Here is a 24,646-nt window from a genome sequence, read left to right on the forward strand (position 1 = left end):
AGCTTGTGTGGATCTTCAGAGAAGAATGGGAGACACTCCCCAAATACAGGTGTGCCAAGCTTTTAGCAACATACCCAAGAAGACTGTAATCGCTGCCAACGGTGCTTCAATAAAGTACTGAGTAAAGGGTCTGGATACTTATGTAAATGTCATATTTCAGGTTTTATTTTTTATACATTTGCAAAAAAATCTAAAAACCTGTTTTTGCTTTGTCATTATGGGATATTTTGTGTAGATTGATGAGGGGGGGAAACAATTTAATAAAATTTAGAGTAAGTCTGAATACTTTCTGAATGCACTGAATGTTGGAGTTGCGTTCTCAGCTAGATGAATTGGTGTATAATTCAGACAAGGATGAGACAAGCCTTGTAATGAACTGTATGTGTGACTAGTAGGGCTGTTCCCAACTAAAAACTATCTTGTTTGCCTGTTTTTTTCGATGTGAAACCTGTATTTTCCCATATACAGACACAACCTATGAGTTTTAATACAATCACCGATATAAGCATTGAGCTTGTCTGATGCTGTAAGCTCACTGTTTGATGAAATAAGAAACAAATGACTCGATGAAGTCAGACATCAAGATATCCTATTCCGACCATCCTCCTCCTGCTCCTACTGGCTTTCACAGATTCTGCCATTACTCTCCTGAAGTTGCCGATAATAGGCTACTTGAGGAGTCAGCAAACTTTCTCATGCGGAATGTCTATTTATCTTCCCATTCCTACCGATCTGCATGACAGGTAATGTTTTCATATAATCTAGAAGAAAAAGAAACGCACACCTATTTAGCGAGGTGCTGGCTAGCGCTAGTAGAAAACTTGATAATAAAAGAGAGCCGCTCACTCTAGGAGCTCAGATGCAAAAATGTAAATACCAACGTTTCGAAAAGCCATGCTGTCTTCATCAAGGTATAATATATATATAATTATATATATACCCTGATGAAGACAGCTTGGCTGTCGAAACGTATATATATATATATATCCTGATGAAGACAGCTTGACTGTCGAAACGTTGGTAATTACATTTTTGCATCTGAGCTCCTAGAATGTGCGGCTCTCTTTTATTTTCAAGCTCTCTTTTATTTTCAAGTTCATATACACATTTTCGTGGAACAGTTTAATTTATAATGACGTCTTCGTATCTCAAAATCATTGATGTGTTTAATCAAAATGATATCCAAATCTAAATGAAAATGATACTAGCATTAATACTAACTTCTATTGCCAACTATGTAAAAAATAGCCTATAAAGTCAACAAATAAAAACATTGCAGCCTGCAGGTAGAAAATATCCTGTTAAAAATAAATATCCTATAAATCACATTGACTATGCATGGCATGTCTGCAACAAACCTGAAACATTGTATCAACTATTAACTTGAGACTGGCCTGAAGCTCCTTGCAACATTGTATCAAATATTCTGGGCCCTCAGAGTTTCCTGCACCAGTGAGCGCCTGACAGAGGACACACAGCTGTAGGCTATTTGCGCAAGGGATAAGTAGTAATTAGGTAGGCCTATTTTATGTTTCCACTGTCATTTTTTCCCCCTTTCAGCTGAGTGGTTATCGAAAGAGAGCTGGAAAGATTTTTCAAATAGCCTACATTAAGGAATTATTGTCATTCTCAATGGATGTAAAAAACAGACTTAGTTTGCTTGCTGTTTTGAGGTGAAGAAAACATTACTTTGAGAAGCTCCACAGCTCATTGGTGGTGGTGCATTAAGCCAATCAGAAATACTATCAGTTCCCCAAATGGGCACATTTATATGCCTACATTTACGCGCAGGCCAGGTATCCTATAGGCCTATTTATATGCGTAATCAGGTGCGTGTCTTTACTCAACATTGACAGGAGCGCTCCAAACAAAAGACAATGACTAAATTGACAACTTGTAAATGGAATGAAATAAACCAAAACTTGTTTCTCACAAGTGTAGCATATGTTGTGCACTCTGCAAACAACGTGACCACTCTGACAACAAGAACAGTAAAAGACTGGAATAATAATATATTGAACGCATTAAGAGACATCACCAAACAAACATTTGTACTGTGGATCAGGAATTCAGGGTAAATGTTCTACTGGTGATTATATATGTAATGGGGCATTGATATACACTAAGAATCAAACTCAAACAATTCACACAATGAAGTTATGAAACAATGAATGTGCACAAATTGGCGGGAAAGAGTGCATTTTGGAGAGACTTGCATTGTGCTGCCAGCCCCCCCACCCCCCCCCCTCCCCCCCCCCCCCCTTCTTGGACTGTGCCATCCAGCAGCCTCAGCAATGGAGGTTCACTGAGACCATGATCAACCGCAGGGTAGTGGACGAATCCAGCGAGATGGAGCAGATCGAGGAGAGCAAGAAATGAGCTCATTGGCTCCTTTAGTTTATCTACATTATCTTCATCATCATCATCACACACACAGAGCCTTGGACCTCCACATTCTGGTTGGAAACACGTGAAAGAGTGCTTTTTATTCACTAGCCACATTGGCTAAGGACGGTCTGAGAGTCGACCAACGAGATGTCTGACCACCTGTCTCTGGACATACAGTAACTGTAGACTAGTGTGATTACTGTTGGAAAATGTGTGGGGTCAATGTATAATCAATATTGGGAACATAAAATCTTGGGGTTTATTTGAAAAATAGTAAACAGATTTCCTGCATCTTTAATGGTGTTTTTTTGTGTGCTTTAATTGGTGATGAGGTGAGCCTAAGTCTGGACTAGAAGTGTGTATGTTTTTATGTGAGCAGGAGGATATGAGAGATCCCTTCAACATCCTCCTATTTTACATTTAGTTGACTTCATGGCATGTAGTAGCTTTAACTGTACATTCTTAACCAAAATGTATCTATAGTATAGTTGCATACATTTTGTTATCCAAATCCCATGTAAACACATGGAATTGGAACTGTGCAACTTTATGCAAAATGTGAACTCAGCTTAAATATTTAAAAAAGGTCAGCATAACAAGTAAATTCTTTTACCCACCAAATTAGAGTATTGTTGTAGATCTTAATGCTTTCACCTCTATCACAGTGGTGAAACAAGGCTATTTGGAAACCCTGTGATAGAAGAAGCAGGAACTGAAAATAATAGGGAGGCAGAAACCTTGCTTAGACTTCGCTTTGTGCACAGGGGCATTGTCATGCAGAAACAGGAAAGGGCCTTCCCCAAACTGTTGAAAAAGGTGGAAGCACAGAATCATCTAGAATGTCATTGTATGTTGTAGTTTTAAGATTTTCCCTCACTGGAACGGAGGGGCTTAACCCGAACCATGAAAAAAAATCCCAGGTCATTATTCCTCCTACACCAACTTTGTATTCGGGAAGGTAGCATTCTCCTAGCATCCGCCAAACCCAGTTTCGTCCTTCGGACTGCCAGATGGGACGCGTGATTCATCACTCCAGAGAACGCGTTTGCACTGCTCCAGAGTGCAATGGTGGTGAGCTTTACACCTCTCCAGCCGCCGTTTAGCATTGAGCATGGTGATTTTAGGCTGTGTGCGGCTCCTCGGCCACGGAAACCCATTTCATGAAGCTCCCGACGAACAAATATTGTGCAGACGTTGCTTCCAGAGGCAGTTTGGAACACGTAGTGAGTGTTACAACCAAGGACAGACGATTCTTGCGCGCTACGCGCTTCAAGCACTCAGCGACAACGTTCTGTGAGCTTGTGTGCCCTATCACTTCGCGGCTGAGCCGTTGTTGGTTTTAAACGCTTCGACTTCACAATAACAGCATTTACAGTTGACCGGGGCAGCTCTAGCAGGGCAGAAATGTGACGAACTGACTTGTTGGAAAAATGGCATCATATGACGGTGCCACGTTGAAAGTCACTGAGCTCTTCAGTAAGGCCATTCTTACTGCGCCATTCGGTGTGCTCGGTTTTTATACACCTGTCAGCAACGGGTGTGACTGAAATAGCCGAATCCACTCATTTGAAGGTGACCACATACTTTTGTGTATATATAGTGTATCTACCTTAAGTACACTATGTAACAGTATGCTAATCTCTACCGATAATCCATCAGATTTACAGTATGTATGCTGATGTCATGATAGTAATTTAGAATCTAGTCTATTGACAATATTAAATATTCATTTTCATGTTCTCTATATTGTTGAATGACTCAATGGGCCCCTGACATACATTTTCACAATACAAAGACTATGACATAGTGTCGGTGGTGAACTAGGAGGGCTTCGTGCAGCAGGATAAAGAGAAACTATCGGGGTGCATAGCAGCACCATAAATAGACTCATGTGAGTCATATCCATGTTGAACATAATTTTCTATTCTTTTTTTAAAACTGTCAATGTGAGTTAAATGCCAAACAAAAGTTTATGAATGGCTTTTGTCGTACAGAGTCATACTTTTTTGAGAACAATTGAATGGAAGCTAAAACAATGTCATGGGGGAGGGGGGGGGGGCTGTGGTTACTCATGGCATTCATTTATGAGGTCACACACGCAAGCATGCACACACGTAGGTATGTTCGCACACTCTGACACACACACACACACACACACACACACACACACACACACACACACACACACACACACACACACGCCCAGGTGTAAACAGACAAAAAGATAGAAAGACACGCCTACAGTATATTATCAAACAGGTAATAGGCTACATGAAGAGTCGGCAAACTTTCTCATGTGGATTGTAAATGTATCTTACCATTCCTACCGATCTGCATGCCAGTTATGGTTTTCATATGCACATTTTCGTGTTTAATTTAGAATGACGTCTTCTCATCTCAAAATCATTGATGTGGTTCATCAAATTTCCGTTCAAATATAAATGAAAATGATACTAAGCATAAATAGTCACTTTTATTGCCATTGCCAACTAAAAATAGCCCATGAAGCCAACAAATAAAACATATTGCAGTCTGCCGGTGGAAATGACAGAAAGACACACATACAGGTGCCGTTCAAATGATAACATATATGTCTTCCTAAAAAGGTATAAGAAGGCGTAATTACATGAACCTGACTGTCACCAAAACTCAGTTAATTCTGTGCTTTTCTGTCCAACAAGCTTTCTCTACCCTTCTTAACCTTGTTCTGAACACCTCCAAAACGAAGGTCATGTGGTTTGGTAAGAAGAATGCCCCTCCTCCCACAGGTGTTATTACTACCTCTGAGGGTTTAGGGCTTAAGGGAGTCACATACAAGTACTTGGGAGTATGGCTAGACAGTGCACTGTCCTTCTCTCAGCACATATCAAAGCTGCAGGTTAAAGTTACATCTTAGACTTGGTTTCCTCTATCGTAATTGCTCCTCTTTCACCCCAGCTGCCAAACCTTTCCTGATTCAGATGACCATCTTACCTATGCTAGATTATGGAGACATCATTTATAGATCTGCAGGTAAGGGTGCTCTTGACCAATGCTCCTTATAGGACACATCACTGCACTCTATACTCCTCTGTAAACTGGTCATCTCTGTATACCCGTCGCAAGACCCACTGGTTGATGCTTATTTATAAAACCCTCTTAGGGTGGAGTGAGGCCTATCTGAGATATCTACTGCAGCCCTCATCCTACACATACACAACCGTTCTGCCAGTCAGATTCTGTTAAAGGCCCCCAAAGCACACACATGCCTGGGTCGCTCCTCTTTTCAGTTCGCTGCAGCTAGAGACTGGAACGAGCTGCAACAAACACTCAAACTGGACAGTTTTATCTAAATCTCTTCATTCAAAAACTCAATCATGGACACTCTTACTGACAGTTGTGGCTGCTTTGTGTGATGTATTGTTGTCTCTACCTTCTTGCCCTTTGTGCTGTTGGGTGTGCCCAATAATGTTTGTACGATGTTTGTGCTGCTACCATGTTGCGTTGCTACCATGTCATGTTGTGATGCTACCATAGTGTGTTGCTGGCTTGCTATGTTGTTGTCTTATAGGTCTCTCTTTGTAGTGTTGTCTCTTTTATTGTGATGTGTGTTTTGTCCTATATTTGTTTTGTTTTTATTTTTAATTTTTAATCCCAGTCCCCGTCCCCGCAGGAGGCCTTTTGCCTTTTTGTAGGCCGTCATTGTAAATAAGAATTTGTTCTTAACTGACTAGCCTAGTATAAAGGTTAAATAAAAATAAAACATCAAATATGTAGTTACAATACAAGTATATAACCACATCACAGTCTGCCAAATCCTGGAAACTCTGTGTAAAATCACGACAGTAGTTTTCACAATGGCACAATGTTAATTGATGCCCACTTCTGCAGTTGCATTTGTCGGTATGGTGTGGGCATAGTGCTTTAGGTAGTGTGTCCTCAACTCATGGAAGCACTATTGTGCAGAATATATCTGGTGAAAATGTTCTACAGTAGCCTGTATTATTTTGTATGAGAGGACTGCCACCCTGTGGCAAAGTCTGACCTGTAATATTCTGGACTCGATTAAACTCAAACCTACATTGCTGTATCTCCGAAGTACTGTAGCTCTTTTTCCCATGGTCAAATAAAATCAAAGAATGAACAATGTAAAAACCTCATGCTACCAACTACTACTACCAAGTAGACTCCCTTTCACAGGTAAACACTTTTACTTTTCAGAATAAGAAGTGTGCACAGGCATGCAGCAATTTGTATAAAGACACTGAAAACACTGCTACGGTGTTACGCAAACTGACCGTATTATCCATGAATTATGGCCCATCATACTTACAGTATAACCTGTGACTGTATTCAAATGACATTTATATCAAGCTTCATTTGGAGCAGGCTACACAGAGTACTTAGGAGAATAGCAATGAATGACTAAAACATGTGGACCCAGCCTACTGCATCTTTTAATCTTACAAAGACATCTCTTAAATGTACAAGGTACAGTCTTATGTGACATTATGTCATCAGTTCTTAGGTATGACTTTCCCCTAGTACTCTGTTTTCCTACTTTCTTTAGTGAGTGAGCCAGGTTCAATGGCCGCCATTGGATCCTAATCAAATCCAATCCAATCAAATGGTGTGCCTTTTAACCAATTGGACACAGGGTCAACCTAAAGCATTATGGGCTGGACTAAACATAAAGCATTATGCTCTGGACTAAATTGCATTTGAATCATGACTAATCATAATTTTCATTAGTTATACACACAATGTAGCCTAAATTATTCCTGTAATACTGTACTACTGTATGGTTAATGTTCATTTTAAAAGCAACGGTTTTTAATCTTAATTTTAAGTAATAGACCAAAGGCATGTTGTAACCATGCAAGGTTAATGAAATCAAATGTGTAGTTATTGCCCCAAAAATTCTGAATTATACCTATGCCAGGATTTATTCAACCTGGGTATGGCTAATGGAGACAAATATTCTCTTTGAAAAAAGTGTATTTTTGATTTTCTAACTAACTCCATAATTATGTGCATGTTGAACTAATGACCATTTCTTAATACAGAACGGGAAGCCAACATGTGAACGCCTTATGCAATTACAGGAGTGTTATGTTGCATGCTAGAACATGTGAACTTTGAACAAGAGAGCACAGATTAGTTGTGGCAGCATAGGTTAGGTTACAGCCAGATGACTGCTTTCACTCGGATGTGAGGTGAAAAACGGCTGTTTGGGAGGTTGGCCAAACATCACCTTGGATTTTAGGCTACCTGCAGACATATTTTTTGGGTGAGTGTTTATGTGAAGCAACATTTCTAGTTCAGTTTTAAGTAATGGAATATATGTGGAATATGGGAATAGTTTAGCTTGTTGTTATAACAGTTGCTGAGTACCTAGTGTTGAAAACATGTTATAATCAGACTTACAACGTTTTCAAATGAACTAATTGGAACTAATATCTACCGTATGTATACAGAGAACTATAGAAGAGCTATAAACTTATATAGAAGAACTATAAACTTGACTTGATTCAATTGCCTTAATACAATCTCAAGAAGCATTCTCCAAAAACTTTTGTAGTTCTACAAATCCAAGTAAAACTCAGTATCTGTAAAAACGGCTAGCAGGACCATGTAAAAATGGCTAGTGGGATGGCTAGCAGGACCATGTGAAAAACACCTAGCAGGACCATGTAAAAACGCCTAGCAGGACCATGTAAAAACGGCTAGTGGGATGGCTAGCAGGACCATGTAAAAACGCCTAGCAGGACCATGTAAAAACGGCTAGTGGGATGGCTAGCAGGACCATGTGAAAAACACCTAGCAGGACCATGTGAAAAACACCTAGCAGGACCATGTGAAAAACACCTAGCAGGACCATGTAAAAACACCTAGCAGGACCATGTAAAAACGCCTAGCAGGACCATGTAAAAACGGCTAGCTGGAGTTCGTCTGAGCGGTCGGCTGTGCCCTCACTCGATATTTATGCTGATTGCTTAGGTTCTGCACACTACAGTGTTGTCCGGTTAGAACACGATGTTGAGGCCCATTTCTCTCTTAATTGTCACAACCACACACACACACAAACACAGCTGCTTCCATTGAAGGTGGTTCTTTACAGGGGTGCCACTTTGGTTTTAGAAGTGGGAGGGGGGAATAACCTAGCGGGGAATCTACGGTCCTCCCCCAAAAGACTAAATCAAATCAAATCAAATGTATTTATATAGCCCTTCTTACATCAGCTGATATCTCAAAGTGCTGTACAGAACCCCAGCCTAAAACCCCAAAACAGCAAGCAATGCAGGTGTAGAAGCACGGTGGCTAGAAAAAACTCCCAAGAAAGGCCAAAACCTAGGAAGAAACCTAGAGAGGAACCAGGCTATGAGGGGTGGCCAGTCCTCTTCTGGCTGAGCCGGGTGGCGATTATAACAGAACATGGCCAAGATGTTCAAATGTTCATAAATGACCAGCATGGTCAAATAATAATAATCACAGTAGTTGTTGAGGGTGCAACAAGTCAGCACCTCAGGAGGTTGGAATTGTAAATGAGAACTTGTTCTCAACTTGCCTACCTGGTTAAATAAAGGTGAAATAAAATAAATAAATCATAGCCGATCATTAAGAGTATCTCTACCGCTCCTGCTGTCTCGAGAGAGTTGAAAACAACAGGTCTGGGACAGGTAGCACATCCGGTGAACAGGTCAGGGTTCCATAGCCGCAGGCAGAACAGTTGAAACTGGACAGCAAGGAGTCATCATGCCAGGTAGTCCTGAGGCATGGCCCTAGGGCTCAGGTCCTCTGAGAGAGAGAAAGAAAGAAAGAGAGAATTAGAGAGAGCATACTTAAATTCACACAGGACACCGGATAAGACAGGAGAAGTACTCCAGATATAACAGACTGACCCTAGCCCCGGACACATAAACTACTGCAGCATAAATACTGGAGGCTGAGACAGGAGGGGTCAGGAGAAACTGTGGCCCCATCCAATGATACCCCCGGACAGGGCCAAACAGGCAGGATATAACCCCACCCACTTTGCCAAAGCACAGCCCCAATACCACTAGAGGGATATCTTCAACCACCAACTTACCATCCTGAGACAAGGCCGAGTATAGCCCACAAAGATCTCCGCCACGGCACAATCCAAGGGGGGGCGCCAACCCAGACAAGAAGATCACGTAAGTGACTCAACCCACTCAAGTGACGCACCCCTCCTAGGGACAGCGTGGAAGAGCACCAATAAGCCAGTGACTCAGACTATAATAAACAACTTCTGTAAAAATACTTGTCAAACCAATGCAATAATAACACTTATGGCAATAATGAATAATACTACATATGATAAACAATACGCAAAGCAGTATTGGCAACTCCAACATGGAATAATTGTAACAGCCAAACAGTAAAACATATGGCTGAAACTTATCAAAGTCACTTGAAGTAATTAGTGATAATTACCTGTTATTAGATAGCATGTCATACCTCCAATAAAGGGACATTGTTGGAGTAATTTCCATCCACTACAGAGTCTGTCCCTCCTGGTGTTACATAACATGAGCATGAATCCTGGTCCAGATGTAGAGAGAACTTGCACACCTTTATAGTAATGTGCCTGAAGGCTTGAGTCCATTTTGAGAAGGACTGGTAGAATTGTGATAGCATTGGAATTCTTCATAGCAATAAACAGTGTCAACGTTTTCAATTGTATGTTGGTTATTTATTTACTTGATTCATGGAAGCAGAACACTCTGTTTGCGTTTCAGTAACGTTTCTGTGAGTCTACTGTAATTTATTGGCTTCTGTGCTGCCAGTAATTTACTGCAAATGTACAGCAACCTACTGGCTACTGTGCTGCCAGTAAATTAGTGTAAAAAATTCAGGAAATGTTTTATAGCATACATGCAATACACTTTGTTCAGGTATCAGTGCTGTTGTTGATTTGTGTTTGTACTGTTGGTCTAAGTCTGCTTCTGGTGAACACCTAGGCTAATTCTCTCTGTGAAGATCAATAATGTACTCTATTATTCATATGTTAATCAGGTATATAATACTGAACAAAAATATAAATGCAACAATTTCAACGGTTTTACTGGGTTACAGTTACAGTTCATCAGTCAATTGAAAAACATTTATTAGGCCCTAATCTATGGATTTCACATGACTGGGCAGGGGGCAGCCATGGGTGGGCCTGGGAGGGCATAGGCCAATTAGAATGAGTTTCTCCCCAAAAAAAGGACTTTATTACAGTTTATCCTCAGTTTCATCAGCTGTCCGGGTGGCTGGTCTCAGATGATACCGCAGGTGAAGAAGCCGGACGTGGAGGTCCTGGGCTGATGTGGTTACATGTGGTCTACGGTTATGAGGCCGGTTGGAAATACTGCCAAATTCTCTAAAATGACATTGGAGGCAGCTTATGGTACATAAATTAACATGAAATTCTCTGGCAAAAGCTCTGGTGGAAATCCCTGCAGTCAGCATGCACCCTCACGTAAAATTTGAGACATCTGTGGCATTGTGTTGTGTGACAAAACTGCACATTTCAGTGGCCTTTTATTTAACCCAGCACAAGGTTCACCTGTGTAATTGTCAACACTTTACATGTTGTGTTTATATTTTTGTTCAGTATAAGTAAATATGTATAAGCTAATCACAACAATATAAGAGGGTTCACAAATAATTACGTTTTCTGTTGCAATTTAGAGTATTCTTTTTTAGAATTGATGTGTTTGAGAATAATAGGCAACCAACTAGAACCTATTAATAGGAAATCAGAGATGTAGTAACTACTAACTACTCTTCCCTTGTATCTTCTATCAAAGGACTCACCTTAGAAATGCATCAACCAGCCCTGGTCACGGTTACGGTGCTGCTCTTCTATCTGACCACTGTCTATGGGGGGAAGGTGCTGGTCCTCCCATTGGATGGAAGCCACTGGGTGAACATGAAAGTCATCGTTGAAGAACTGCACTCCAGAGGCCATAGCATCACAGTGATTCGTCCATCCGCCAACTGGTACATCAAGGAGAAGTCCCCTCATTACTTGTGTATCACCATCCCTGCATCTGGTGGAGGAATTGACGAGAAGATCTTTAGTTCGTTTGTGACCAGATTACTGCAGATCCAAAGGGAGGGTGGAGGTTTCTGGTCTCGTATGAGTCTGGAGCTTGAGGTGGTGAAGCAGTTCTCTGAGTCAAACAGGGAATTGATTGAGATGATGACTATGATATTTGAAGATAACGAGCTAATGCAATCGATTCACGATGGAAACTATGATGTGGTTCTGACGGATCCTGCCACTGGTGCGGGCACGTTACTGGCACACCGCCTTGGTCTTCCTCTTGTCTTCAATGTCAGATGGACAATCCAGGGTGAGGGTCACTTTGCTATTGCCCCCTCACCTCTCTCATATGTCCCAGTACCAGGAGCAATGTTGACGGACAAAATGACTTTTCAGGAGAGAGTCAAAAATGTTCTGTTTTATCTTTTTACAAAGGTTCAAACTGCATACATCACAGACCCTAACTACATTCCGTTCGTCCATCGATACTTTGGCCCTGATGTTCACTTCATGTCATTGTTCCAGGCAGCAGACATCTGGCTCATGAGGAATGACTTCACCTTTGAGTTTCCTCGTCCCACCATGCCAAACGTGGTCTACGTGGGTGGCTTCCAGTGCAAGCCCTCCAAGCCGCTTCCCCCGGACATGGAGGACTTTGTCCAGAGCTCCGGGGACCATGGGGTCATCATGATGTCCCTCGGGACCTTGGTGGGACAACTTCCGGAGGACATCGCTGAGGACATCGCCACTGCTTTTGCCAAACTGCCTCAGCGGGTTGTCTGGAGGCACACTGGGAAGAGACCTGCCTCCCTGGGTAACAACACCTTACTGGTGGACTGGCTCCCCCAGAACGACCTCCTAGGACACCCCAAGACCCGAGCCTTTGTCGCCCACGGCGGCACCAATGGAGTCCAGGAGGCCATCTACCACGGTGTCCCCATCGTCGGCCTCCCATTGATGTTCGACCAGCAGGATAACCTCAACAGGATGAAGGCTAAGGGAGTGGCTAAGATAGTGGACATCGCCACCGTAGACAGAGACATCTTCCTGGAGGCAGTGAAGGCTATTCTCTATGAGCCGTCCTACAGGGAGGCAATGCAAAGGCTCTCCAGGCTGCACAGGGACCAGCCTATGAAGCCACTGGACCGCGCAATGTTCTGGATCGAGTTTGTCATGAGGAACAAAGGAGCGGCACATCTGAGGACAGAGTCCTACAAGATGTCCTGGTTCACCTACCACTCTATGGACGTCATAGCCACGCTACTGGCCATTGTGTTGTTCATAATACTGGTTATCACTTTTGCTGTAAGGTTTTTGTGGTGTAAGGTGTTTTGTAGGATGAAAGTGAAACATGAATGATATAGATGTGTTTTTAAATATTTATAAATTACGAAATTATAAATAAATATATAGTTAATCAAATATTGAAATTATTTTTTTCTGATATTCTTTCTAAAACCTTCTTTTCAGCAACATCAAGAAGGCCACAATAATCTATGCTGGTATTTGAAAAAATACAGTAGGCTACTTTTGGCAATATATCTTTGCATTCCATTTTTTTTATGTCACCCTCACATTAAGTTTCGTGCTCCAAATATAATATTACCTTATGCTGTTAATGTTGTACTACAGCAACAAAAACTGACTTGAGTTGTGTGGTTGAGAGAGAGGGATAGAGGGGTCTCTTGTTGGGTGGTCCTTTGCATGGGGTGATGTAAGTTTCCTTCAACAATCAGTCTTCCAGATAGATGACACAGACACAGGAACCTTGGTATAAAACTCTTTAGTAATAAAATGCAATTGCAGACAGAGATTCGCATACAGAATACCTCTGTAGTCTATAGTAAAGGTGGTGAAACAGGAGACAACACTCTTTATACTAGTTGGTGTGGACAACCTACCATCAATCATACTTTAACATTGTTGCATTGGATTAGATACAAAGTATCTAAGATGAGAAAAACCTGTCTAGACTTTGATTTCTCACTCTACTATAAGCCATCAACCACACCTGTGTAGTCTCAGGCCCTTTGCTACTTTTGGAACATCTCGGCCTTGAGGCTGCATGACTATCAGCAGGTGCAGGCAGTTCTCAGCCTGAGAACTAAAGCAGTACATCTTCATTACCCGATACCTTTCCATCATTGCGCATTGCAAGCATACAAAGGTTATCACATATATAGAGTAATCATGGCATTGGTGTAGCCCCAGGGTAACCTCCAAAATTCCCCCCGTTGAAACTACCTAGTCTCATATAACCATGTACAGAGATCGACGTCAGACATCTGGAACTTTTAACCATTCACATATAGGTAGTATAGTAATCATCCTCTGGGTCAGTTGGGCGAGCAAGAGGGTCATAGTTGGGGTCAACACCAGTGGCCTCATAGTATTCATCATAGGAGGCAGGTAAAACCATTATACCATTCTTCACTGCCCATTTACCAAGACAACAAAAAATCAAAACACAGCAAAAGCATATCAACACAGGAACTACAAATGATAAGATGCCCATAACATTTCCAAAGTTCCCAGTGAACCATTTACCCATCCTGGTCAGAACATCATCGTGAGTAGGGTTGGGAGTATTAGAGAGCTTAGACATATCAAGCAGGATTTTGGTCATGTTATCGGAGGAGTCATGACGTAACATTATGCATTCGTCATTGAGGTCCAGTCCCAGGGCCTTACACTCGCCTCCCTGTGCTGCCAGCAGGTAATCCAAAGCCAAACTGCCTAGCTGTAACTGCCTTAATATTCTGGACATCCAGGGAGAGCTGGCTAAAACCCTTGTAGGCCAAATTAATATGAGCTTGTAGCGAGTAAGTCAAATTATTAATCCATTTACCTAAAATGGATACACCAATGGTAGGAATAATGGAGATACCGAATATCTCAGCTGGTTTAAGGACATGGCCATACTGTCACACCCTGACCTTTGATATCTCTGTTTTTCTATATATTTTGGTTAGGTCAGGGCGTGACTAGGGTGGGTACTTTAGTTTTTGTATGTCTAGGGTTTTTGTATGTCTAGGGTTTTTTGTATGTCTATGGTTGGCCTGATATGGTTCCCAATCAGAGACAGCGGTTTATCGTTGTCTCTGATTGGGGATCATATTTAGGTAGCCATTTTCCTCATTTGTGTTGTTGGATCTTGTCTATGTATAGTTGCCTTAGTGCACATATGTAGCTTCACGTTTCGTTTGGTTGTTTGTTGTTTTGTTTGGTGAGTTTCAGTTTATTAAAATTATGTGGAACCCTACTCACGCTGCGCCTTGGTCTCATCATTATGACGAAGGAGATCCTGGATGGGAAAGGAGCCTGGACGCAGGCCGGGGTAAGGAGGAGATAGAGGCAGCGAAAGCGGAACGGCGACGATACGAGGAGATAGCTCAACGGAGCAAGCACGAGAGGCAACCCCAATAATCTTTTTTTTTGGGGGGGGGGGGGGGGGGGGCACATGGAGCCAGTCAGGGAGTTGAGTGAGGAGCTCGACGCAAGAGAGGTGCTGGCATTGAGAGCGCTGCAGAGCGGGCGTGCTGAGGTGCGTGTCATCAGCCCGGTGCCACCTGTACCGGTCCCACGCATCAGGTATCCAGTGCACATCCACAGTCCAGTACGTGCTGTGCCTCTTCCCCGCACTCGCCCTGATGTGCGTGTCACCAGCCTGGTACCACCAGTGCCGGCACCACGCATCAGGCCTCCAGTGCGCCTCCACAGTCCAGAGCTTCCGGGAACAGTTCCCAGTCCAGAGCTTCCGGCGACAGTTTCCAGTCCAGAGCTTCCGGCGACGGTCCCCTGTCCAGAACCTCCAGCGGCGGTCCCCAGTCCGGGGTCTCCAGCGACGGTCCCCAGTCCGGGGCCTCTAGCGACAAGCTGCAGTCTAGAGTCTTCAGCGACGAGCTGCAGTCCAGAACTACCAGATAGCCTACCTCCGCAAATCCACATACACCCCCAGGGTATTCCCATACCATCGTTTAGAGCAAGATAGGTCACTCTAGTAATTAAATATGAGACATCCACTAAATGCCAGCCATAGGATGTACTAATATTTTACCTGCGTTCTTCTTCAGGGAGGTAGCCTGCATAAGATTTACAATGCACTGTTACACCCACAGCCAAAGAGCCATTGTTACAGATACATAATGGCGGAACACGTTCTTTCTTCAGATTCTCTAAAATTGGTTCAGCCACAGTGATCCCCAGGTTTTCACTCCAACCATACATCGTTGGGTGAGTACACATAAGCCTTTTCCTAATTATCTTCCAATTATCATCATCCCGGGGATTATGCCGTGGCCAAAACCCACAAGTTATAGTCCCTATTTTATCCACAGCTTCTGGATTCCCATTTGTCAAACACCATCCCCAGATCTTGTATCCCCCAGTCCCTTTCGATACATTCTTATTACCCTGATCAATTAGCTCATGTCCATAAAAGAGTCCTTGGGTACAATTACGCTGGCTCTGCTTGTATTTTGCCCTCCTCATAAAATACAACATTCCAAAGGCCTGATCTGTCTCTACCATTGGTCTACTACTCATTGAACCAAACAACTCTCTCATGGATTTGGGTTTAGACAAAATTAACACCGCAGTCCCGTTTGGGGACACATTTCTACCTAAATATAACCATCAAATCTGTTAGCCCTGCTTTCCCGCCTTGTACTATCTAGCTAGCAACTAAGTTGGTGTTAAGGTAAGCTAGCTAGTTAGCTAGCATGCAAGTATCCAGGCAGAGTTGCTAGAGAAAATAATAGTTTGCGACATTAACAGAAACTGATAATTAATATCAGTAATAATGAATATAATAACAACCTTATCAAATTACAAAAGTTTTCAGAAATGTTGAAGCTTACAATTATTCGCGTCTCATTGTGTTACTGTCTTGAGGAACAAATGGCGGGTGAATGACTTGCCCATTCTGCCTCTCCCAGTTTGGTAATAAATTTTAATAAATTCTGTTGTGAAATTGATTTGAAATTACAGGTAATTTTCAGTCATTCTGTCTATATCAGAACATGTAAAAAGCTATTCTAAAAAAAGGATTTTAAATCAACATTTTATTATATTGTGTATATCAAAAAAAGTATTAAATGTTTACTATATACAATATTGTGTAATTGTATTTGTGTATCTCATGCATTTCAATGAGTACAAGCGGATAAGGCTGACCTTCGGCTGTATTTGGACCAGAATGGACGGACTAAATAGAGCCCGGTTTTTGGAAAAATTGCTTGAGCTGCACTGAGAATTAGAAAAGTATGAAAGCCAACAATCCATTATCCTAGAACATACAGTGCAATCGGAAAGTATTCAGTCCCCTCGCGTTTTGTTACCTTATAGCCTTATTCTAAAATGAATGAAATTGTTTTCCCCTATATCAATCTACATACAATAACCAGTTAAGTCCTTAAGAAGGTTTATTCATTGGTTTTGAATGTTGCAGAATCATCCAGGGCTTCTACTAGCCAGTCCCACCTCCAGAGCAGAGAGCACAGACGTTCTCCATATCCGTCCTGTTACTCTACCAGACAAGGTGAGAATAGTTATTTAGTAACTAAAGAGCACACACGGACAACATGCACACGGCGGGGACGCGTTCGCTCATCAGTGCTAGTTTCCTTACAATGAGCAGAAATTTACACATGTTCAATATTGTTAACTGAAGATTAAAACTATCCTTAAAATATGTATTGTAGTGTGTAGGTTTACAAAAATTAAGTGCTATTTCTTTTTGCTGTTTACCTCTGGGTTGACACTGAGTTGGCTTTGAATTTTGCAGATTCATCCAGGGCTTCTACTTGCCAGTCCCAATGGAGCCAAGAACATCAGAGCTCTCACCCTCCCATTACCTAAGTGAATGTCACGCCCTGGCCATAGAGAGGCTTTTTATTCTCTATTTTGGTTAGGCCCGGTTGTGACTAGGGTGTGCATTCTATGTCCTTTTTCTATGTTTTGTATTTCTATGTCTTGGCCTGGTATGGTTCTCAATCAGGGACAGCTGTCTATCGTTGTCTCTGATTGAGAACCATACTAAGGTACCCTTTTCCCCCACCTGTTTTGTGGGAAGTTAACTTTGTAGTTGTTCAGGGCACATAGCCCAAAGCTTCACGGTTGTTTTTTTTGTTCTTCGTTTTGTCGGCATCATTTTTAAATAAAGTTCAAATGTACGCTTACCATGCTGCACCTTGGTCCAGTCCTTCAGCCAGCCGTGACAGTGAATTGCGCCACAAAATGTGTGCCTTTTGATTCCCTTTGATATTTTATGTATAAATGATGCACTAATTCAAAAAGGCACCTATCTTGTGGAATGACTCACAATTTACTAAAAAACTGAAAACTGAAACAGTGTTAAAGTTAATCACTGAATCCATTAGAATATAGAATATTATTGAAACGTTGAACTATATGTATTATTGCAAGAAAATTTTCACTTTTATTTGCAATCACAATCTTGTCTGTCAGGATCCTCTTGTGTGTGACAACCCCATATTTCCACAGTATGTTCTCCTTTCAGAATTTCAGAAGTGTGTCCTAACTAAATTGGTGGCGATATTGGAGGAGGTGTTGGGAGAGCAGAGCCCCAAGACTCTGATTTCCTTGTCAATAGGATGGAGACGGGAAAGACTTTGAGTTCCATGTCAATAGGATGGAGACAGAGCAAGACTTTGAGCAACTAGAGAAGCAGCCTCAAAGTGTGGATGCACAGAATCTGATGGTGAAATAGACATTTATTTTGACATTTAATTTACACTGTAGATTTAGTCAGCATTTTTCACACAACCTAAAGTGATACAATTAGTTAATTCCACTCTTACAAGCAATGCCTGTAGAATTGTATTTTTTAAGTAGTCATACTGAGACAGTGGTTACTGCATAACTTCCACCGTTTCAAACAAACTCTCTTGACACAGATTGCAAGGTTAAGCAAAATTGCTGGTAAGGACACAAAGGATTGTGCCAACAAGGTAATGAACAGGTATGTCATATCTTGAGAATGGATCAAATAAGAAAGTCATTTTAAAGGTATTGTTAGTGACACTAACTGTCTGCAACAAAGACAGTACATCCAAGAGCCTTATCTCCTCAGCAGTTTGAAAGTGTTCAATTCACAAAGAACATTCTATGTGTGCTTGACTTTCAGGCTCTTTACCGATGGCCTGATGTCCTTGTTCAACTTCAACGGCCATCGCGCAAAGCGGGGATTAGGAAACACAACTGTGTACTCTGTTGTCAACGATACCTACAAACATGTCATTATTCTGTAGTATATTTTGCATTAACAACTGGGTGGTTTGAGCCTTGAAAGCTGATTGGCTAACAGCCATGGTATAGTTAAGCAATAATTCATGAGAGGCCATGTGTTATGATGACATTTTTATCATGGCTGTGAGTGACATATCCAAACAAGCAAAGTCCTCTGGGTTTTGTGGTACCGTAACCACAAAATACATGGTTACAGTCTGTATCCAGGCATGCTGAGTTGCGTTGTGCATAAGTAAAGCCTTTACTACACCCTCCCATTGCTTAGAGGGTCACTAAGGTCGCACAATCAAAATAACATGCTCTGTCTGTTTTAATAAACTAGATTCTTATTTTGTCTTATAAACTTGTCACGCCCTGATCTGTTTCACCTGTCCTTGTGCTTGTCTCCACCCCCCTCCAGGTGTCACCCATATTCCACATTATCCCCTGTGTATTTTTACCTGTGTTTTCTGTCTGTCTGTGGCCAGTTTGTCTTGTTTGTCCAAGCCTACCAGCGTTTTGTCTCAGCTCTTGTTTTTCCCGAGTCTCTCTTGATCAGGTCTTCCTGGTTTTTGACTTTTGCCTGTCCCGACCCTGTACCCGCCCGCCTGACCACTGTCTGTCTCTGACCCTGAGCCTGCCTGTACCTTTGCTCCACCTCTGGATTACCGACCTCTGCCTGACCTGAGCCTGCCTGCCGTCCTGTACCTTGGCCTCTGCTCTGGATTATCGACCCCTGCCTGCCTTGACCTGTCGTTTGCCTGTCCCTGTGGTTACAATAAACATTGTTACTTCACACAGTCTGCACTTGGGTCTTCCCTTGATTCCTGATAGTACGAACTGGCCATTACTGACCCAGTAGACTTGGACCAGCTCCGCAACGCCATCTCCTCCAAAGGAGCCCTCATTGGTAGACACGAGGAGATGCTTTGTGGTCTGATGGAAGGGTTCCAGGACGTGGTCAAACTTCATGACCTAGCATTGGATGCTTTGCGTGAGTAATTCCGTGGGTTGCCTACTAGGCAGCCTACCACCGCGGTAACCTCCCAGCCCCTCAGTAACTCAGCTGGTAGCAGCACGGTCACCCCAGTTTCCCGGGAACCCCGCTTACCTCCCCCGGAGTGCTACAATGGAGATTCCAGAACCTGCCGGGCCTTAATATCCCAGTGCTCCCTCGTTTTCGAGCTGCAGCCTTCTTTTTTCCCCTCGGACCATTCGAGGATGGCGTATATTATTACGCTGATGTCCGGGAGGGCACTCGCCTGAGCCACGGCAGTGTGGGAGCAACAATCTGTCGTCTGCTTCAGTCTGGGGGCATTTGTAGCGGAGGTGAGAAAGGTTTTTGAGGCTCCGGTGTCCGGAAGTGAGGCTTCCCAGAAGTTACTCCAGCTTCAGTAGGACTCCCTCAGCGTGGCAGACTATGCGCTGGAGTTCCGCACGCTGACAGCGGAGGGTACGTGGAACCCGGAAGCGCTGTTCAACATGTTCCTGCACGGATTAAAGTACGAGCTTGCAGCCCGGGAACTACAGATGGATCTCGACTCACTCATCGTCTTAACCATCTGGCTCCATTGACGGTTTCGGGAACGTAGGAGGGAGAAGAGGTCTGATTGCAGTCACTCAAGAATCCCACTTTGCATCTGATGAACTCCAGAAGTCCTCAAGAGGATTCGAGCTTACCCAAGTTCCTTCAAGAGCCTCCGAAGACTGCCGAGGCCGGGTCACAGTCTCGTTACCCATCGCGCCACAAAAGCCACAGCCCTTGCAGAGCAAGGGGAACAACTACTTCAGGTCTCAGAGCAAGTGTCGTCACCGATTGAAACGCTATTAGCACGCACCACCGCTAACTAGCTAGCCATTTCACATTGGTTACAGATAGTCACTTCACCCCCACCTAGTCGTGGCCAAAAGTTTTTAGAAATGTCATTTAATGAGTAGTGTGATTGTTAATGGAAAATAATTAGACAATTTTTTGGGTTACTGCGTCCATGTGTATAGGCTCTTTGCAAGTCTTTCAAACAAGCCCTAAAAAATATATATTTTCAACTTTCACGGCCGTCGAAGGAAGTATTTTTATAGGTGTCTTTTCAACGACATAAAACATACGTATTTTCGACATGAAAAAATACGTCTTTTCAACTTTCACTTTCAACCAAAACCGAAGGTATATTAACCGTCGGGCAAAATCGTATTTTCAACGTTATTTTTAACGACAGTTTGCTGGGTGGGATACCGGAGACGCGTTGGTTTTCAATTTTGGTGAGGAGGTGAGTCAGGCAGTGCGTCCCTTCTCAGAGCCGCGAGGCTATGTCGCAATGGGACGTCGGACTATCCGGCATCATCGTATGTGGACTATGATACAGCTTTAGGTCCGTGGGACCACTCACTCACCGTTAGTCTGACCCCTAGCTGTAATGGCTCTCTACCGCTTTAAAAAGGCATCCCTCTCTCGACCGCTCTAGTTGAGAGAGTGGAGCCCCTCCCTACTCTTCCGCACTGTTTTTGAAGACGATTCTATATTGAAAAGTAGATCCATCTAAATCGGTTTTACCAGGAGAAAGCCAGATTTCGTGGAGGGATTTTCCTATTGGCAATAGACGATAGGTGAATATTTTCTCTAGCGCTGAAATGTTGTAATGCCGTTGTCTTTACATTCGGCAAACTGGTGAAATATGGCCACTGTTTTAGAGCAGCATCCAGATTCTCTTGAAGAAATGAACACCAACTAGACATTTGATTTTGTTAGGTCGTTTCTCTAAACAATGAATTACGTTTTACTGTGTTTGTTAGATTTTACTCCAAAGGGACTAACATTTTTTGTTAATGTTCATCAAACATCGAAGGGTCGCGCGTTAACCAGGCTATGTATCCTCTCCACGGCAGCCTAATAACAATCCTCATATTACCACGCGAGATTGGAGATGTTGATATTGTTTTAGTACCTGCTATGTTGGATTTTTCATATTGATCTCTTATAATTACAGCATTATTGTTCAATTATCTATCTTGTAATATGTTATGTCATGAGCTCATATTTATTTTGTCAAGTTTGGGACTGCTTTATTGCACCCTCGACAACCACCGTGATTATTATTATTTGACCCTGCTGGTCAACATCTTGGCCATGTTCTGTTATAGTCTCCACCTGGCACAGCCAGAAGAGGACTGGCCACACCTCATAGCCTGGTTCCTCTCTAGGTTTCTTCCTATGTTCTGGCCTCTCTAGGGAGTTTTTCCTAGGCACCTTGCTGTTACACCTGCATTGCTTGCTGTTGGGGTTTTAGGCTGGATTTCTGTACAGCACTTTGAGATATCACTTTGAGATATCAGCTGATGTAAGAAGGATTTTATAAATAAATTTGATTTGATTTGACTATGAGTTTTGAGTAATTGTGCACTTCTTCACATGATACTGCATTGCTCCAAATAAAAGTTGTACTCCTCATGCATTGAGCCTTTATAATGTCTTATGAGCATTTATGACATATTCAACTGTCTCAAACTGGCTGTTATTAAGTCAGGATCATTCAGATAATAATACCATATAAGGGGGTCAAATGCTTATGACAAGTCATAAAATGCATTTAAACTGCAGCATCTTCCATATACCTGTTATCAAATGTATTGCCATTGTATCTGCTCTCTTCCACCAGGCCTGCAGGCAGCTGCAGTAAGCCACCATGTCCATGGCCCAGCAGCAGAACCAGGTGATCCTCCAGTTCCACTTCGGAACCTTCGGAGACTCCATGCTGCAGAAGATGAACCTGCTCCGCCACCAGACCAGATTCTGTGACGTCACTGTGCGCATCAATGACCTGGAGGTGCGTATCCATCAATCAATCAAGTGTTTTTGCACTTTTTAAGCATTCTATGCTGCTTTTACTGTTTACCATGTTTAAAAAAAATCTATTTAATCTATTTTGGTTATTATTGTATTATGCACATGACCTTGAGTTGCAGTCTCTGTATGAATTGTGCTATACAAATAACGTTTTTCTATCAATATTATAATTAGGTCCCAGGTCACAAGGTGGTGTTGGCAGCTGGATCTCCCTTCCTCCGGGACCAGTTCTTTCTGCAGGACTCATCCACGAGGGAGGTCCAGATCTCCATGATCCAGGAGGCGGAGGTAGGCCATCAGCTGCTCCTGTCCTGCTACACGGGAACCCTGGAGCTGCCTGAGATAGAGCTGGTCAACTACCTAACTGTGGCCAGCTTCCTCCAGATGGGCCACGTAGTGGAGCAGTGCACCCAGGCTCTCAAGAAGTTCATCCAGCCGCGACCCTGCCAGGTGAAACAGCAGCCTCGGGAGGAGGAAGAAGATGGAGAGACTCTCAGAGCCTCTCATGCCCAGAGACTACAGGAGCTGCCCCAAGCACAGGTAGTGCATTGTGAGGTGGAAGAGGATGATGAAGACGATGATGATGATGTGACAATTCAGCTGATGACCCCTCCCCAGAGGCAGAAGCGAGACAGGAGTGAGGGCGAGGAGAGCCCCATCACCATCGTAAAGGTGGAGTCCGTGTGTGAGCGGGTGTCTGAGATGTCTGAACGCCCCTCTACCTCCACCGCAGTGCGCTTCCCGACCAGTCCCCCATTGTCGAAACACTCCCCCGAGCCCCAGCACTCCCTCATCAACTCCACAGTGGACACCCGGGCTAGCGAAATGACCATGCCACCCATGCCAGGATACCCACTCAGCCCCCTTCCACTACCCACCTCAGCCACAGGGAGACCCAATCTGGGGGGGCACCTACGAAACTCAGACAAATCCCTTCAGTGGTACCACCAGTGCCCAAAGTGTGCCCGCGTGTTCCGCCAGTTAGAGAACTACGCCAACCACCTCAAGATGCACAAGCTGTTCATGTGCCTGCTGTGTGGCAAGATGTTCACCCAGAAGGGTAACCTGCACCGTCACATGCGGGTCCACGCTGGCATCAAGCCCTTCCAATGCAAGATCTGTGGCAAGACCTTCACTCAGAAATGCTCTCTCCTGGACCACCTAAACTTACACAGCGGAGACAAGCCCCATCGCTGTAACTACTGCGACATGGTGTTTGCACACAAGCCCGTGCTCCGCAAACACCTCAAACAAATCCATGGCAAGAACAGCTTTGACAACGCCAACGAGAGGAGCCAACTACACAACGGGATTCTGGACTTTGAGTATGGGCGTCTGCAGGACTGTAGCATGGACAATAGCATGGACAATAAGCCAGTTCTTGTGGGTGACTCTCTGTAGCACTGTATCGCTTCACAAATCAATAGCTGCGTAGTAATGTTAGCTGAATTGTAAACCACACTGTAAGGTACTTGAAGGTATAACACTGAATACAAGAAGAAGAGTTACTGTAAAATGAGTACCAAAAATATGAACTGAAATGATTTGTCCTCATGAGTATTGTTTTGGCTAAGGAAGCCTACAGTAGAACCAAAGTGATGATAGTGTGTCTGTAGAACATGTGTTTTTATTGTCAATGATGCCTCTTTTGGAAATGGGGTAGACGATAAACACTACTGTTCAAAAGTTTGGGGTCACTTAGATATGTCCTTGTTTTTGAAAGAAAAGCAAAAAAAAAATTGTCCATTAAAATAACATCAAATTGATCAGAAATACAGTGTAGACATTGTTAATGTTGTAAATTACTATTGTAGCTGGAAACGGCAGATATTTAATGGAATATCTACAGTTGAAGTTGGAAGTTTAAATACACCTTAGCCAAATACATTTCAAATCAGTGTTTCACAATTCCTGATATTTAATCCTAGTATAAGTCCCTGTTTTTATGGTGGATTTGGAGCAGTGGCTTCTTCCTTGCTGAGCGGCCTGTCAAGTTATGTTGATATAGGACTCATTTTACTGTGGACACAGATACTTTTGTCCCCGTTTCCTCCAGCATCTTCACAAGGTCCTTTGCTGTTGTTCTGGGATTGGTTTGCACTTCTCACACCAAAGTACGTTCATCTCTAGGA

General features: G+C 43.0%; 2 protein-coding genes across 4 annotated transcripts; both read left to right on the forward strand.

Annotated features, from left to right (window-relative positions):
• The first annotated feature begins 613 nt into the window (after window positions 1-613).
• Window positions 614-12,839, forward strand: LOC109895081 (UDP-glucuronosyltransferase 2A2-like). Of its 2 annotated transcripts, none has more exons than XM_031830265.1 (2): window positions 614-743; window positions 11,187-12,839. In XM_031830265.1, exons 1-2 carry the CDS (start codon window positions 737-739, stop codon window positions 12,782-12,784), a joined length of 1,605 nt encoding a protein of 534 aa, XP_031686125.1. In that variant the 5' UTR covers window positions 614-736; the 3' UTR covers window positions 12,785-12,839. The 2 variants fall into 2 exon arrangements, with proteins under 2 accessions (XP_031686125.1, XP_031686126.1); XM_031830266.1 differs by lacking the exon at window positions 614-743 and adding an exon at window positions 7,492-7,657.
• An 8,294-nt stretch (window positions 12,840-21,133) lies between these two features.
• LOC109895080 (zinc finger and BTB domain-containing protein 26-like) lies at window positions 21,134-24,264 on the forward strand. Of its 2 annotated transcripts, XM_020488727.2 has the most exons (3): window positions 21,134-21,277; window positions 22,327-22,494; window positions 22,689-24,264. In XM_020488727.2, exons 2-3 carry the CDS (start codon window positions 22,354-22,356, stop codon window positions 23,913-23,915), a joined length of 1,368 nt encoding a protein of 455 aa, XP_020344316.1. In that variant the 5' UTR covers window positions 21,134-21,277; window positions 22,327-22,353; the 3' UTR covers window positions 23,916-24,264. The 2 variants fall into 2 exon arrangements, with proteins under 2 accessions (XP_020344316.1, XP_031686127.1); XM_031830267.1 differs by lacking the exon at window positions 21,134-21,277 and having other exon boundaries at window positions 22,006-22,494.
• Window positions 24,265-24,646: the final 382 nt, after the last annotated feature.

This window comes from Oncorhynchus kisutch, linkage group LG8, assembly GCF_002021735.2.
Source record: "Oncorhynchus kisutch isolate 150728-3 linkage group LG8, Okis_V2, whole genome shotgun sequence".
Taxonomy (NCBI): domain Eukaryota; kingdom Metazoa; phylum Chordata; class Actinopteri; order Salmoniformes; family Salmonidae; genus Oncorhynchus; species Oncorhynchus kisutch.

Excerpts from the sequence above, each read along its gene's own strand:
- LOC109895080 (XM_020488727.2), top strand. The coding sequence starts at position 22,354 with ATGTCCATGGCCCAGCAGCAGAACCAGGTGATCCTCCAGTTCCACTTC. Across the intron at positions 22,495-22,688 it reads TGCGCATCAATGACCTGGAG|GTCCCAGGTCACAAGGTGGT; the intron begins GTGCGTATCCAT and ends TATTATAATTAG.